This window comes from Odontesthes bonariensis, chromosome 23 (assembly GCF_027942865.1).
Source record: "Odontesthes bonariensis isolate fOdoBon6 chromosome 23, fOdoBon6.hap1, whole genome shotgun sequence".
NCBI lineage: Eukaryota > Metazoa > Chordata > Actinopteri > Atheriniformes > Atherinopsidae > Odontesthes > Odontesthes bonariensis.
The window spans coordinates 5,742,397-5,760,406 of NC_134528.1; the positions used below are offsets into that span (position 1 = coordinate 5,742,397).

At 43.2% G+C, this 18,010-nt stretch overlaps 1 protein-coding gene across 3 annotated transcripts in view; it reads left to right on the top strand.

Annotated features, from left to right (window-relative positions):
• Window positions 1-232: 232 nt before the first annotated feature.
• The window catches only part of LOC142374591 (KAT8 regulatory NSL complex subunit 1-like), a 38,644-nt gene continuing 20,866 nt past the window's right edge, over window positions 233-18,010 (top strand). For 2 of the 3 annotated variants that reach the window (XM_075458330.1, XM_075458332.1), the window contains exons 1-2: window positions 6,521-7,061; window positions 9,711-11,169. In XM_075458330.1, the coding sequence (XP_075314445.1) occupies window positions 9,779-11,169 (1,391 nt within the window). In that variant the 5' untranslated portion in view covers window positions 6,521-7,061; window positions 9,711-9,778. Of the gene's footprint in view, window positions 267-2,410; window positions 2,478-6,520; window positions 7,062-9,710; window positions 11,170-18,010 lie in introns of those variants that run through there. The other variant, XM_075458331.1, reaches the window with a different exon arrangement.

Here is an 18,010-nt window from a genome sequence, read left to right on the forward strand (position 1 = left end):
CAACACCGGTGTGGAGCAGGAAGAAAGAAAGCTGCCTTTTATTAATCACGGGGAAGTTGTGAGACTCAAAAATGCACATTTTTTAATAAAAACAATATTTTTGGATAATTAAGTTGCATGCTATGAACTTTCGTCCATATTTCCGCTGTACGGGCATTTGCTAAGAGTGACAGCTTCGGTAGCCAATAGGAAGCCTCAGATCGAAGCCTCGACCAATAGCTGCGCAGAGGGGGCGGGTGTCGGATCGTTAGTAACAGGACAAGCAGGTAAGTAAGATTTTGTCTTGTTATTTTCTTAAAATTAAGCAACGCTCCGCTTGTCAGGAAAAAACACTCATTTGGCTAAACCTTTGTATGTTCGTTTTGAGCTTGATAGATTTTTTACGTGCACTTTTCTGACAAACCAGTAAAAAAACGGTAGTCATTGAGAACTCAGTGTAGGATCGGGAAGCAAACAAGCTAGCTGCTGTTAGCTTAGCGTGCTAGCTGGTTGGCTGTTATTGGCCAGCTGCTCGGCGCTAGCTCAAACATTAGCCCGTTTAGCTTCTCTACCAGCGTTCCCAAAAACTACTATTAATTGAAAGAAAATCTCCGGCAGCGCATTTTTGCGCTCCGTGCTCCGTAAAGAAGATACTCTGTAACTTTCTTTCTAACTTCCAACCTCGGCGTTGACATAATTGGACGTGTAAAACTTTTTCATCATAAATTTGCAGCGATAACGTTAGTGTGGAGGAACGTTAGCCCGCTAGCTTTAGCATGCCAGCTGGACGTGAGGACTCGCATAGCTGCCAGCACAGTTAGAAACTTAGCTGTGAGTCTGGCTCCGCGTTGAAAGGTTAAAACAGGACTCTTCACACGGATGCACATTTAAAATAGTTTGCTTAAACGATGGTCAGCCACGTTTACAATCAGTTCTACGTGGTTTAAATGAATGGATGAGCATCACCGAGTCGGTTTTTTTATTATTAGAAACGTGAAGGGCAGAGAAAGTAAACATCAGGTTGCTTTCATTTAGAAATGATCCTGGAGGATCTAAAAGATTTGAGATGATTAAATCGGGACATAATGAAATACGGCAGTGATGGATTGCAATTAAGTCCAGTTATTTATAGAGAAAAACATGAAGCATCTTTATTTTATGGCACTTTCTACGACATCCATCAGCTTTAGTTGCTCTTTTAAGACCCAAAATATGTACAGAACTAATAAAATTTGTCAATTAAACTACCCAACAAGTTAAGTAATTAATCAGTGAGTCACTTTGCATCGCTCAGTGTTTTCTGAGTTTTTACAAACCAAAAAATTGTCAAATAAATGGAGGAAATAATCAGCAGAGTAATCTATACCAGGAGAGACTAGAATAATCTTTTTTTGTCCCTAAATGGGGAAATTTGCATAATTACATCAGCACTGAGAAATATATAAATGTAAGAAATAAGCAGTCAAAAGAAACAATAAAATAAGTCTAATGAATAAATAGTTGATTATCATTCAAATATTTTGAATAAATCATTTAAATTGAATCTAAATCGCTTCCTTTGTGGGATTAATAAAGTATTTAATGAAATATAAAAACAACACTGGTGCAACAAGTCACGTTAGTGATCTCCTCACACAGGAAACATTCATTTTGACCAGTCCTGCCACAGTTTTTATTCGTATTTTAATGTAAATCACAGTTTAAAGCAGAACTGGAGGAGTTTGTGAATCTTAAAATGCGTCATATTGACTCATAGTGACTCACATTGAAGTGTTTTCACCTTTTGTTGAGAAACCACTGTTCACCTGTTTGGTTTCCAACCCTCCACCACACTGTTTTACTCTGTTTTTTTTTTTTTTTGTGGGTTTTCATGGCGTCTTTGTGGCCCTCTTCAATAAGACAACAAGTTCAGGTGTGTGGCTGCACATCTGCAGAGCTGAGACACACACAGATGTGTCTTTATGGCATCCCACAGCTGTAGAGGGAGCCAAAGAGCACAAAAAAAAGCCAAATTCTTTCAAGTTACTTTAAGGTTTGATTGGAACTCTTTTAGTGTCATCAGTAAAGAAGCCTGGAGAGGCGACTGGTCCCAGGAATCTGAATAGTTGTACATGAAGGTCCACTTCTTCCTTAAATTCTAACTGAGATGATAAGAAATTACTTAATTTAAACCTGCTACTTGATAACTGGCCGTTAAACATGCAGAGCAGCTCATCAGCTGTTTACCTGAGCATGAAACATCTGTCAGACCTGAGCTCTGGGATTCAGTGACATGTAAACAAAGCCCTGCTGCGGAGCGTTAGCTTCCTATTAGCTTCCTATTAGCTTTGTATTAGCTTCGTATTAGCTTCAGGCAGTGAGTAACGCTTCTAAACATTTATGTAATGTACAGCAAATCAACTCATTTTGTTCTTCGTTCTGTTGTTTTTAGGTTTCATGTAACTGGATTTACGGCCTCTTGGATTACCGACTGGAGTATTTCAACAATGGAGTTAAAGGTATTCCTCGATTCTGATTATTATCACTTGGCTTTTCATTCGGGTTTTTCTCGCTCCTAGGCTCGAGGTTCATGGTCTCAGTCTGACCTCGCCAACGAAAAAAGGACCCCACGGCTACAAAATGCCCCTAAATGAGTCGCCTTAAAGGGTATTACACAGTGTTGGTGGGAGGCTAATCGCTGGATATCCTTATAGGAGACAAACATGGACGCTCACTGGATAATTAACCACAACTGCCAGTTATTTGATGCTCATATAAGTAGTTTTTCTCTCTTGTGGGTTTACGTTTGGCTCAGATTTCACAGCAGGTGGATGGGCAGTAAAACTTCACTTATAAGGACTTTGGTCCTTATAAGATCTACTGGTGATTACAACAAAAAAAGCCCCGTAATGAGGTGACAAAAACAAGAGCGCACAAACGCAGTCATAATAACTCATTTGGCATTCTTGTCTTCCCTGGCGGAGCGATAATTCAGAGGCCTCACGGGGCCCGTTTGAATAAAGCAGCACGCATTAATTTTCATTAAAAGCCGGTGATTGCTGATGAGACACGAGAAATCTCAACCCTGGAAACGTCCCGTGCGCTACAAAGTCTTCCCAGAGAAAAAGCTTCCCGTAAACAGGAAGTGATAAACAGTTGTTTACTTAAGTGACAGAAGATAAACTCAAGAAGCCTGCTCGAAACACGCCGCTTTTATTTAACAACGGGCTCCGTTTCTGACGAGCAGCAACACTATTCTGAGCTAAATGAAAGGAAGAACAGGGGAAATATTCAGTGATATCTGAGGCATTTAGGAGCTAAAAGCAGCTTCCTTCTCTTCTCAGCCACTGCATACAGGACATAAGGATTAAATGTTAGCAGAATAAAGCCACCTTTAGATCTAACTTGGGGATATCAGCAGGGACATGAGGCACATGTCCCATTGGTCTCAACAGGCTTTCTTCTTCTATCTCCATTCAGAGATAACAAGGACCACAATGGTGGTTCTGCTCTCTTTGTTTAAAAAATGGGCAATTTATGCAACATTTTAGCTTCCTCTGCACAGATTACCGGACGCCTCGTTTATAAGAAGGGCAGGTTGGCAAATTCAGAGCTGCCGTGAGTGATTTAATACACGTCCACTAATAAAAAAACGTGCTGTTAGCTGGGAATCATGTGACCGAATCCTCTCTGAAGGAATATTCTCTGACCTATAGGAGGTTTACTCCTACGTTTTCCACCTCTGCGGGATAGAACCACCGTGTTGGCACATCAGGAGAAGCTATAAACACACATGCAGCCGTTTCTACGTAACCTGCTGCCACAGAAGATCAGGCTCAACAGGTTTTAATCGTTTTCACTCGGCTGAGAATCGACGTCCCGAAAAGGGCTGATTTTTATTTAAGATTTAAAACTTTAATAGATTAAACTAGGCCTGGGCAACGATTAAAATGTTTAATCTAATTAATCACGATTAATCGCATTTGTACGCAAAATCATTCAGGTTTAGTAGTGTATAGCTTTTAGCATTTAGCTTTATTTTAAATGTGCTGCCATATGAATGAAAGTGCCATAACATTTGTTGTGCAAACACACTTTTAACATCAGCATCTTTCTGTAGTTTTTATGTAGAAGCCTCGCTCCACTGTCTGTTTCCTTGAATGACTTGCTGCTATCAGTTGTGTGTTTTGCCTTTAAGTGATATTTTAGACTGGAACTACTACGCTGAGAAGACAATTCAACTTGGCAGTGTTTACAGATGACTTTGGTTCTGTTGACTCCGCCGTCTGGAAGAACTTTAAAATGAAAACGGCCGAGTAAAAGTTCTGTACCCTTCTCCAGGTTTGGTGGATCCACCGATTACTTTCTTTTCCTGTTCCGCAGCAGACAGCAGCAGACTTTTACAAAATAAAAGCCTGTGAGCGACAGACTTTTACAATAATAAAAGCCAAAATAAAATCCCAGTTCGAGTCCCGCATCGGACGGCACTGTGCTGCGTGTCGTTCCCCCTCTCTCTGCCCCTTGCTTCCTGTCTCTCTGAACTTTCCATTAAAGGCACAAAAGCCCCAAAAATATATATTTTTTAAATTTTATAAATAAATAAAACCTGCGTTAATCCCCGATAAAATATTTATCGGCGTTAAATAATAACGAGTTAACTCGTTATTATCACGTTAACTCGCCCAGCCCTAGATTAAACGCTGAAAAGAAGTCACTGAATCAACTCTTGTTGTGGTTGAATTTGGTAATTTTAAAAGCCCAAATTCGATTAACATCGAGCGCTCAGATTGTTGATTTTCCAGCGTGTGACGACAACATTTAACATGCTGCTAGAATTATAAATAACTAAAGAATTAACGCAAAATAAGCAGAGAATGAGAAATAAATGCATTTTTATGCTTTAATTTGATTTTAAGCTCATGTTAATGTTGTTATTTATTGACTTTTCCCATTAGTTTTTCACTTTTTATTTGTAATATATTGTATGTGAGGCATTACGAGCACATTGATCTCCCACAGAGAAAGTTAGAAATGTTTTGAATATTTCTTCACGTCCTTCTTTATCTACCAAAATCTATACAAATATGTTTCCAACCCTGGTTTGCAACACGCTTTCTGTTCCTCTGGGTTAGATTTAACCAGTGAAGCTGCAGATTCAGTAGAATACAACTCAAATATTGTCACAAATGTTTTATTTCTGAGAGCAAACACGGATCAAAATATAGAAAAATGTATTCGATAAATTGTTAAATTAACCAGAAAACTACTAAATACATTTTTTTTTTAACTTTTTTTTTATTTGAGAGAATGTGCATTGATCAAAGTTATTCAACATACATATATTTCTTATTTTATTCTCCCCACCCCACCATGCTGCTTATACACAAAAAAAAGCTGAATAATAAAAATAAACAGAGTAAAAAGTACACCCCAAATGTTACACTAGAAAAAAGTTACAGACATGAAAATATACAAGATTAAAATAATAAAAAATACAATAATGATACAAAATGAAAATAATAAAAAAACAAAATAAAGAAAAAGTGGATATTCAGGACAGTAGCAGTAGGCTATTTACTACTAAATACATTTTATTAGGCTTTTTAAATCTTTTTAAAGCATTTATACGTGATTCAGCTGATATTTATAATCAGTAATATAACATAATGTGTCTGAAATGGGCCTTTGTACCTGCAGTAATCAGCTAATCTGCTGTAGTTGAACAGGATTTTTACTCTTTAAGGATCTTAAATAAGTTCTTCCAGCAGCATCTGATACCTTCCTGTTATTGTTATTGATCACAGCTCGGGTGGCATGTCTCTGATAGTCGTTTTTGGGCTTTTTAGATGCTTATTTATTCATTTATTTGCACTTTTTGGGCCTTTTTGTGGGACCATACACACAGGTAAACACACACACAGGTAATGCATTTAATTAATAGTGACATTAACTCTTCTGTTGAGGGGTTAGTTGAGGTTATTAGTGCAGATGTGGCGGATTACATGTCGTGGATGTTCGGTTCTGGTTGGTGCAACGTTTCCTGGACGCCATGTGGAGAAGGGCTCCTTCATGTGGCCACCGGCTACACCTCCACAGAGGGTGGTGTAGTGGTGGTGGGCGATCCGGTTCCTTGTTCAAAGTGACATGGGAGACACGCAGTCTGGACTGGGCTCAGTTTTCTGAGATAAGACACCCCTCTGCTGGTGGTGTCTAACAGAAAATATTGATATTGATGTTGATATTTTTGTTTTTTTTGGATTCCACCTTTATTTTTTTTAATTAATTCGTGTGCACACAGAAGATTTGTGGGGATATAAACAGTTTATATTAATGCATGTTGTGGGAGATGAGCTGTATTTCCAGTCTAACCAGCAACACCATCCCAGCAGCGGGAATAACAAGTGTAAAAGTGACATTGCGCTATCTTTCTGCAAGACAATGCCCTCCTGTGGTATCTTCTTTGGAGCTTTTATGTCGTTTCTTATCTGCCCTTTACTCTAGTGGCGAGTATGAGAAATGTCTCCCGCCTACCAGCAAGCAACACGCGCACACGCACGCACCTCACACAAACACGGGCACTTCTATGTTTGTCAGACTCAAATCCGAGGGAGAGGAGCTAGCCGCCATTTTCTAAGCGTCTCTCCCTAAAACGAGAGAAAACGGCTCGCCGACGAACCGCCGCCTGGACTGCGTCCCTCTCACCGGGAATCGGGATTTTCGGGTCCGGGACAGCGGTGAAATCGCCCACATTTGAAGTAAATCGGAATAGGAAGGACTGTTTTCACGGCCTTGTCTTATATATTAACGCCGTGGCGGCGAGGCGAGGCGAAGCTAGCCTCCGAGCAGAAGGTGGAGATCGTTGATTCGCCCATTGCTGCTGAATCCGGAACGAAGCCGAGCGGCTCCGTCTGCCTGCCCGGGCCCTTTTTACGCATTCCGCCTGCGTCTTTTTTTTTTTGTTGGGATTATTTCATGGCAAAGTGATCGATTTGAACCTCGTTTGTTGTGTTATCGCCTTTTTGGGGTTTTTTTTTCCCTCCAAACCAAAAAACTGCAGGGGACTGTTGCCGAAATTCCCTCGGATAGTGCAACCTCGTCACGTGGTAGGTTCCTCCTTTTTCTTTGTTAGCGGAGCTTTAGCCAGACTGCCCGGGTCTCCGGGTCTACTCCCCAACTTATCTGCTTTTACGCATATCTGCCTTAGTCCGATCACCCGCCAGCTAATGTGCTCAAAGTAAGGCACCTTAGGTTTAAACCCGAGCTCCCTGTGTTTATTTATTCGGGTCTAATTACGATGCAAACCGCGTCTCCAGCTCTGCAAATAGGTCGTAAAGCGTTGTTTAAGATAGTTAAAACACAACCAGGATGTCTGGTTTTTATGCCCAAAATGATGGCCTGTGCTGTGTCACACCACGCGTGTGTTTATCAACTGTATTATGTGCATTACTTTGGGTGTAATTGACTTAAAAAAAACTACCGTCTGGGGGGGTGCGCGCATGTTACGTAGTCGCCGACTAAAATGTTTACTTGCGTCCGGCTCAAAGTTGGCTTCCACCGGGGTGGAAACGGCCAAAGTTCCGCTGAAATGTGTGGTTGTGGTATGTGTCTTTTTTTTTTTTTTTTTTTTTCTTCTTTCACTGCAGCTGGCTGGAGAGACGCGCACGCCAGCTTGCCAGCAGGTTGTTTCTTGCATCAGCAGCTTTCTTGGGGCTAACGTTAGCCACGGAGAGGAGCGCATTAATACCCACGCAGAGTGACCGGATCCGGGATCCGTCTCCTCGGTTCCTCGGGGGGGGTTTTGCTCGGTTGCGGTGGTGTCGTCGGGTCTGGGCTCGTTTGGGCTCGTCACGATGAAAGCTGGTCGCTGAAGCTAATTAGATATCGGATAAAATCGCGTGCATGTTGGTCCTCGCACAGATGGTTTAGTAAACACCAGGAAGACATTTTGATGATTACGTTATGCTCGGCTAACGCTTGATGTGGGCATTTTTTTTTTGTCGCATCTTAAAGCCAGATAGTTTACAAAATAGCACGAGGGGGGGGGGTTACCAATTATGGTTATCTCTCTGTAAGCGTTTGATTATTTAATTTACCTCCACGCACGCACGCACGCTCGCACACACGCGCCTCCGTGTAGCATGAAGTCACTCGCAGTGTTTGGAGCGGAATGGGTGTTTTTTTTTTTTAAGGGAGATGAATTGCATTGCATAATCTTCCTCTGAAATACCAACATGGCGTATAGTGCGCGCTGACTGGAAACTGCGGTGAAATACTGAGCCCCCATTCATCTGACCCTGCAGACGATGCGCGGGGATGCAGCTCTTATCTCCCAGCGTTTGAAGGGAGGCGTTTTTTTAAAGTTTTTCCCATGAATACACAGACCCAGTCGGCATGTAAGATATGTTAATCATTAAAACGATGCTAAGGCCGTTGGCTTTCTCCTCGGTTGGCCCCCTTTTTATTTTATTTGGAGAAGCATTCTATAACTATAACCCCCCCCAGTTTCCTTCACAGTTTTATCAGGGGAAATTTAGATTATTTGATAATAAGTTGTGCTGAGGAAGGACACAGGAATCCTGTCAGGATGACGACACGAGCTTGGAGCTAATGCTGGGGCCTAAATCCACCTACTTACAGTCCCTGTGATGAACCCTGCTGCCAGGGCACATGTAGGGCAGTGGGGTTTGGGCAATTTGCATCTGCTTCTCTTCTTTCTTCCCTCCTCAGATATTAGTTGCAGTGTTTCTTTTTTTTTTTTTAACGTATAATGCATAAGCCTAGGGAGTAAATGACAAAAGAGGGCTTGTTCACGCAGGCCTGGGTGTAGTGGGAATTATTTATTGGCCTTGAAATTTAGCTCAGATGTCTGTTATTCCATCTGTATCCGTAGCATCCCACTCCCCAAGGTCAGTGCATAGTGCATATCGTTCATTTCTATGTCTTGGAAACTAATTATTGCTAATTTAACTGGAAGTAAAGGAGTGTTAGTGGGAACTAAATGAATGTAAGGAACTCTTAGGGGCGTTTGATCATCTCAGATATTCCTTTCAGTCCCTGTTTCATGTTATTTTGGTCAACTCTCCAGATCATTCTATTAGTTCTTTTAACTGCATTTGGCTCGTTTTTACTTAATCTTTTGTGTGTGGGAGGACTTTCTGTTGTTGAGCTCTTATATAAATGCATTTTCATCTCATTTCTGTGGCTAATAGTGAAGGGTTTGCTGCTTTCTGTCGGGTGGTGGTTAGTAGTTTTCCACTCTATTGTGCCAGCGAACCTGTTGTGCAGGTATTTACCTTATATGTCGTATACGCTGTACGGCCCGCTGTCGTTTTGTTTTACAGCCCTGAAGTGTTTCTTGATGTAGAATACATGTTTTTTTTGTTTTTTTTTGTTAACACCTGATCACAAAGTGAGTCGTCACTTCCTCTAAGGTGTTACTTCCCTTTATTTGGATTTAAAACCGCTTCTTTCGGTTTGTTTTCTGGCTGAATAATTTCAGATTTATACGTGCAAATGAGACTTTTTATAGCTTCAGGTTTCAGTTTCGTAGCGAAGATAAATGACACGCTTTACTGTGTGTCTGCCTGTGTTTTCCACTGGTGACACCCGTCCCTGTGCAGATCACAGATGCATCATGGGTACCTGTAGAGTTTGATGTTTGTCTTATGAATGATAGAGTTTATGTTTAACTTTATTTTCTCCTCTATTCTTTTTGTTTTTCTCTTTTATTTTCCCCTCCGTGTTCTCTCCAGGCTGTCCTCAGGTGGGGCAGTAAGCGGGTGGAGTGGAGCAGGCCGAGGTGCCCGTCCCTCTGCACTGCATGGCTGCGATGGCGCCCGCTCTCACCGACGCCCCAGCCGAAGCTCACCACATCCGCTTCAAACTGGCTGCCCCATCCTCAAGTCTCTCACCGGCCAGTGCAGAGAACAACGGTAACGCCAGCAACATCCTCATCCACAGCAGCGGCCCCGCTAAGTGTAAGGTCACCTCCGAAGAGTGCCCTCTTGACTTTTGCGGCGACCAGGAACAGCAGCAACCGCAGCCCCAGCCCGACTCCGTGTCCCAGGCCTCGGCCCTGGGCAAACTCCAGCCACTGGTGGCCTCTTACTTATGCTCTGATGTGACACCTGTCCCTTCAACTAAGGAGTCAATCAAGCTGCAAGGAGTCCTCATCAAACAGTCGGTGCTGAAAGGCCACAGAATACTGCCCGGCTCCCTGCTCAACGGCGGGGGAGACTTCCTCCTGAGGAAGCGGCAGGCCATCGAGCTCTCCGGAGGCCAGCTGAAAAGCCTCATGAGTGGCAGCACGAACGGGAGCGGCCAGCCCACGGCACCCGTCAATGGCCTGGCCAAGAAGCTGGCCACCATGTCCGGCTCCGGCTGCGTGGTCGCAGTGAACGGGGACAAGCCTCCCGCCGCCACAGACTCTCAGTCCCAGAACCTGCCGCTGGACTCCGAGACCTTGACGGCAACTATATCAGGGCACCTCCCGGTGATAGGAACCCTCAAACAGAAGCATTCCTCTGGGGTTTCTCAAAATACGGACGAAAAAAGTCTCGAGCCGCCGGTGGTTCACTCTGCTGCACTTTCCCCATTTCCCCACGACAGCTCAAACTCCACCGAACAGTTTAGTTTGGACGAGGCCGACCCGCATGCACCCACTCCCTGTGACCGGGAGCGGCCCGGCAGCAGCCAGCAGGGCTCGCCGCCTTGCACCGCCCCGACACAGCCGGCCCTGCCCGGCAGCTCCTCCTCGGACAGCCTCGACGCTCACGTCAGAGAGCGCACGCTTCTCAACAGCAGCCGCCAAGCCGAGATCGAAAGCCGGCTGCGGCGCCTGCGCAAACGTCTCCAGGTGGTGCAGGCCAAGCAGGTGGAGCGGCACATCCAGCAGCAGCTGGGGGGCTTCTTGGACTCCACTCTTAGCAGGCTTCTGGCCGGCAACCGCAAATCGGAGGCCGCCGTCCCCTCGGCCTCGTGGAGGACGGGGCGCCACTCTTCGTCGAACAGCAGGGACAGCCTGGGTCGCTTCCTGAAAAGCGGCTCCATGCCCCTGGAACTGGAGAGGCTGTATTTGAGCGGCTCAGCAAACCTTCATTCAGCAGAAAGCGCCTTTGACTCCGATGTAACAGAAAGTAGCTCTGGTGGGGACTCTGACCTGGAAGAGGAGGAGCTGTCCAGAGTGGACATTGAGCAGCGACATGTTAAAATGTAAGTGCAGTGTCCTCATCCACTTATTCTGGATAACACACCCAAAAAAAAACCTGTAGCTTGTGATCCTCCACTGTAGAACTCATTTAAAGTCGACTATTGTGTTTAAACTTGCTTAAATAAGTCACATTACATGTTTAAATTATATTTAATATAAAAATATATATGTTTTTTGGTCTTTTGTGCGTTTAATGGATAGGAAAGTGTGACGATATTCTACTGAATCTGCAGCTTCACTGGTTAAATCTAACCCCAAAGCACAGAGGAACAGAAAGCGTGTTGCAAACCAGGGTTGGAAACATATTTTTATAGATTTTGGTAGATAAAGAAGGGCGTGAAGAAATATTCAAAACATTTCTAACTTTCTCTGTGGGAGATCAAAGTGCTCGTAATGCCTCCCAAACAATATATTACAAATAAAAAGTGAAAAACTAAGTGGAAATGTCAATAAAAAGCAACATTAACACAAAGTTAAAATCAAATTGAAGCAGAAAAATGCATTTATTTCTCATTCTCTGCTTATTTTGCATGAATTCTTTAGTTATTTAAAATTCTAGCAGCATGTTAAAGGTTTTACAGTTTTAACCTGGAACATAACAAACCTGGTTATTAATATTTCTGATCACACGTCTGCAGATGTGTCCCGTTTCTCCCCGTTTTACCACCAGAGCGTGTTCAGAGACCCGAATAAGGTGTTTGCTTCAAAGCAAAATGAGCGAAAAATAACGAGCTACGTTGAGGAAAAGCTGAATTTTCTAACCTGCTCCGGATCGGTTCATGTTCACAGTTTAGGAATAAATGTTTTCCTGATGATAAGAAACATTTAAATGTTGTCGTCACATGCTGGAACATCTACAATCTGAGCGCTCGATGTTGATCAAATTTGTGCTTAAAATCACCAAATTCAACCACAACAAGAGTGTTGATTCAGTGACTTCTTTTCAGTGTTTAAACTAGGCCTGGGCGAGTTAAACACGTTATTATCGAGTTAACTAAATTTTTTTTAATTTAAAACATTTAGAAATATATATCTTTTGGGCTTTTGTGCCTTTAATGGATAGGAAAGTTCAGATAAACAGGAAGCAGGGTGCAGAGAGAGGGGGAACAACACGCAGAACTCGAACCGGGCTGCAGCGAGGACTGTAGCCTCTGTACATGGGGCGTCTGCTCAACCCACTACGCCACGTACCACCCCTGTTTTATTATTTACTTTATAGCAAAAGTCTGTTGCTCACAGGCTTTTATTTTGTAAAAGTCTGTTGCTCACAGGCTTTTATTTTGTAAAAGTCTTGCATGTGTTTTTCCGGGTGATGGAAGTGAAAGTCCCTGCGTTTCCAGGCTCTGCGTCATGCTACGCCGGCGTAGCAGCAGGTGCTAACGACAGTTATAACCGCCTGGTCTGCCTCAGCAGTGGTTGGGTCAAACTCCGGGGAGAGATACGAGTCACCCAGAGAGCATGTGTGGCCGTGTGGGTGGTATCCTGCAGAGGACGCTCGGGTTCGAGTGGACTGGCTTCCTTCCTTCTGGGAGGGCCGAGGCTGAAACTGAACGCCGTTGTTTATCCACGGAGCCTGTCGCTTGTTTTGGTTTCAGCTGAAAGTCGGGGGTCGGCCTTCTTTTTGCAGAAGGTGTGGGAGGGTTTTTTGGTTTTTTACCTGCTTCCTGTCGTAGTGTCGGGTTCGCCTCAGCGGGGTCATGGAAATGTATTCCATGGGAAGTGCACATCAGAGTGCACGACGCCGGGCCATTAGTATTAAGAAGGGGGGGTGGTGGTGGTGGTACAGCAGGTGGCTGAGCAGCGTTAATGGACTTACTGATCTGTGTAGGATTGGGTAGATTATTAACAAAGAAGCTCAGAACGCTGATTTCTTTTATGATCCCTTCTCACATTGACTTTAAACCTTTAACCCACAAACCCTGACAGGAAGTTTCTGTGAAAGCGCTCGTTGTAATATAAAAAGCAGAAGAGTTTGTATAATAATGACTGTGAAACCACAGCGATGCGTGGCTTAAAATAATGTAAATAAGATGAGGTAACGAGTGCCGAAAGCTCATGTTTATATCATTAAACTTTAAGCCAGTAGAAACCTTTTATGTCTAGATATTTATCTAAAAATAGAAATAACAAACCCCCAGATTAGTTTTATTTGACTCTATGGGCAGATTTAAAAGTTTTGCTGCTTCAGGTTGATCAGAAGTTAGTGATTTATTGTAAAACAAGACAGAACAACTCGTTTACATGGTCACTGCTCTGCTCTGTTTTTAAAACTGGGCCAGATTCTTTTATTTTTCCTGAAATTAGTTCATCAATGACACGATTAAATGAGGCGATGGTCTTTTTAATCAATGTAAAAGATGGTGAAATGTAGATGGGTTTGCAAAATTACAGCTGCAGGTGTTTTTATGCGCTACGGACTGTTTTAATCTGCTTTATTTGTCATAATTGTTTACGGTTTGTCGGATGGCAGCGTTGGAAAGAGCTGGAAATGGATGGATGTTGCACATAAAAATGCAAAAATACATTAAATATAAGTATGTGTGATCAATTTATAGTTTAAGTTCCGATTTAGCCCTTTAATTTAGCTCTACTGGTGCTTGTGTTGGGATCCTCGTCTGTTTGTGCTGTCGGCAAACACCTGAAATAAGTGGAGGAATCTCTTGTAATGCATTAGAAATAATCAGTCGGGCCTGAACAGGAAGCTCCCCACGTTTGTTGTTGGTTTTTCCTGTAAATGTGATCGTTAACACGCTGATATTCTCAAACAACCATTTAAAATTCACAGCTTTCTTTTCCTTATCCTCGCTAATCTATCACAGCAGACGTGTCACGTCTTGTTCCTGCTTTACCATGAAGCGCCGCCGCCATCAGAAGGTTTTTGTTCAGGCAGATAAAATGAACTTTAACAAGAATTATAACATCTTTACATACGGGCGTGTTTTCAGTGGCTGGAATGCAGTTAGAAACATGCAGAAACTGTAATACAGTAACCCATTTAGGGCTAATTTTGCTTCAGGAGAAAAATCACTCATTAATCAGCAGCTGTATGTGCTGACCCATAAAAGCTAACCCGGGAAGGCGAGTATTGAGCCTGTGCTGCTGGGCAAACCGGCGTCGCTTTTTCCATCATAAACACGACTTATATCTGAGGAAAACGAGTTAAAAAGATGTTCTTTGAGGGCAGGGAGGCTCTGTCGGTTGGAAAATAAGGCAGTTTTGCACTTAAACGGGTTAAAAAGAATAAAACAGAACGTGCAGTTCTGTCAGATATTTGTGTATTTCCACTCGTTCATTATAAACTTGGATATTTCATTCAGCTGGATTATTGTTTAGTCATTCATCAAACGGGTTAAAAACTTGGCCTTTGGCTCCCGGCCCTGTGGATGCGAGTCTTTCAGGAAGTAAGGGCTCATTATTTTATTTTTTTTACACATTTACAGACAATTTAACGTCTTCTTCGGGCTGCAGCACCTCAATTATTTAGCGTGTGTGGATGCTTTGCATTGCTCGCAGTAATCCCGTCATCCCTGTCCGAGTCGTAGACGTGGTTTCCCGTATCTTACAGGATTTGGGGCCCGGCCAACATCTGTTACTGAGCGTTTGCCGCAGGGCCCTTTTCCCTTTGGCCAGTGTTTCTAGCGACTGTGACGTCCATAACGGCCTCTAACTTGAGCTAATGCCGGTCTCCCTTTTTCTTTTGACACCGGCTGCAGAATTACTGGGATACATTAGATTAGGCGTGTAGCGAGCAGCACGGGCTGTTCTGTGTGCAGAAACGAGTGGGTACAGTTTCTGAGGCAACGAAATCTCACATCTTACATAATGGCTCATAGATGGGAGAATCAAAGTGTCTGAATATTTCTAATCGAACCCAAATGTCCCCCGTAACTGTGTCATGCTAAAGCTCCTTTGATCTTTATGCATCTGGGCGGTTAAAGCGCCTGTTTGCCAGCTGCACGTGCATCAGCAGGATTGCCTCTCATGCTCATGGCTCAGCATTACTCTGCAGTCTGAGGGCCTCACTTCTGTCTTCCCTCGTTTTGATTTCATGCACACATGCATGTATGCGAGTCCTTGTGCAGGTTTGGTTCCTACTGGACACATCTGGATGTGTTTAGCTCGACCCAAGTTCCCCAACACGAACCCACAGGCGTTACATAACCCCCCCCCCTCTTTTATGTAATGACTGCTGCAGCTCGCCGGCTGAATTTGCCCTCTAGTTTTTCCTGCCCCACACCCTGTTCTGTCGGCTTCTCTGGTTCCCGGTCCCGGCTCCGGAGCCGTTTTCTTCCTGTTAAAGATGAGTTAAACCAGCTGTCCAATGAAATTCCAGCCAGACGTCCTGGAAAATCGGAACAAACCTTTAAAAATAAGGCGATTTTCTGTCTCCAAGTTGTTTTAATATCGGAGCAGCTTTCTTGAGAAAAGAATTAAGATGACAGCTGCTGCTTTGTTTTCATTCTTCTTGTTATGGAGCGTAAATGGCCACTGGTTTGTGATTCATCGTTACAAAGTGGTTTTTATTTAATTTCACGTGGAAAAGCAGTGTCTGCAGGTCCATCGTGGAAATAATAACCTTATGATTTGTTATATTTTGTTAGTCTTAACACTGTAGTTTGGATTTTCCTCGAGCTACGCAGACTTTCATTCCAACTTTATTTGAAGATTTTTTTTCTGTGTTTAAGGTCTTCAGAGAAACCAGCTGCAGGCTCCAACTGTTGAAGGGAGCTTTGTTGTCTTAGTTTCAACTAATATCTTTAGCAAAAATAAGGTTGTTCAGATCAAATGAGCCTTTGTCGCAGCCTACATGTATTACTTCTGCAGTTGTGACTGTTTTAAAGGCAAGGCATCTTTATTTATATATCGTATACAGCATACAACAAGCAATTTAAAGAGAAAAAAAATAGAATAAAATTAAAAACACAGTTAAAAGCAATCAAAGAAGAGGGGGGGAAAAGAAAAATATAAATAATAATAAGCACACGGAAAGAGAAATGTTTTTAACCGGGATGTAAAAGTGCTCACAGTTGTGGCTGATTTCAGTTCTGCTGGTAGTTTGTTCCAGTTGTGTGCAGAATAACAGCTAAAAGCTGCTTCACCGGGTCCAGTTTGAACTCTGGGCTCCACTATCTGACCTGAGTCAGCAGATCTCAGAGCTAAAGGTGTCAGTTTGCAGTTAAAACCCCCCGAAATGCCAGTTGGTGGCAGGCTTTTTGTGTCCTTCACTAGCAACCGAAAACACAAGTCACTGGAGGTAGTTTCAGTTGTGAGAGTTAGTGGGAAGATGATAAAAGTTAAACTAACGGTCACTTTTACTGAGGAACACGCACGTTGAAGGATTGGAGTCCTGATGTTGTTTGGTGGAGCTTTGAAAACATCGTGGAGCTACACCGGAGGAATCAACGGTGACTTTGTTATCGTTGTAGGAAGTAATAATTAGAGCTGTCCCAAACGATCATTTTTCAAACAATAAATCTAGAGATTATTTTTTCGATTAGTCGACTAATTTTACGATTAATCTAACGATTGAGGCTCAACTTAAAGAATGATTTATGTAATTTAAATTGTCAACTTGTAATGCGTGTTTACTACTTGGAACTGGTTGCTACTAGATCGTGGAATTTCGACAGTCAACAGGTAGACTAGAACTACATAATGGCAGAGTATAAGATCCACCGTCCGGTGTTAGCAAATAGATAACACAGAAGAAACATGTCGGGACTGGTAGCGCTAACAGCTTTAAACTAGGCAAACACGGAACCTGTTCTAGTCGTAAGTAAAAGATGGAAATTTTACGCCGGGAATATAACTAGACAACAACTCAACAGTCTAACGTAGCGTTCATTCAGAGAGGATCTTTGGTTTAGCCAACTGCAACTACTGCTACTGCTTGATAAATTAACATAAATGAAATCAACAGAACTTACGGTGTTAATAACCATTTAGCTCCTTCTCCTCAGCTGGGTCTTTTCAGGGTTCTATAGAACGCATCTGACGGAGGTGTTTGGTGGTCGGTAGCTACGCCCCTTGTACGACACGGACACAGCCTGCGTGTGTTTAATAAGTTAAACTTACACTTTGTCTGCGGCGCTCTGCTCTGCTCTCCTTTCTTGCGTCATGAAATGAAAAAGTATCGTCTCCTGACTCTCTCTGTGAGCTCTTCCAGCCTCGATGCTAGACGCCTGATGTGATCGTCCATGATTAATATCACCATCATGCAGACCATGAACACGGTGGCCTCCCCGCTCTCCATATTAGCTTCTTTGTGGTGTTTTTTCTTCTCTCCTTACTTTTACCGGGTTTTGTTTTGTTGTTGAATGTGGCGCTAAACGGCGAACGTAACACGTCACTGACGCAGACGGCTGCGCGCGGCGCATCAGTCCCGGCTCATGAGAGTTCATCTAGTAGGTCGTTTTGGAGCGGGGACTTAAACCAAAAATAAAATAAAATTTGTGACGCATCGACGCGAATTATTCATGTCGACGAATTTATGACGTCGAATAAAGGCCTGTTTATGGTCGGAAACCAGGTCGACTGCGTGTGTGTCGCAGTTAACGCAGAAATGCCCCCCCCCCCTTCCGCAGACACTCTGGTGCACCTCCCCAAAATTGTAACTGACCGCAGACATCGCCGCAGGGAGGAGAGAAAGGAGGCCTCTGATTGGTCAACTCTACATCCGCTCTACACTATGCGTATTTCCGGTTTGCTAACCGGCTAATGGTGACGCTAACCGTGCTAACCTGACGATTCTTTCGCCTCTCTGCCAGCTCCAGTAGTAGCAATATTTCTTCTATTTCTAGATCGATCAGCTGCATCTCAATCAAACTGCGCATTCGTCCAGTC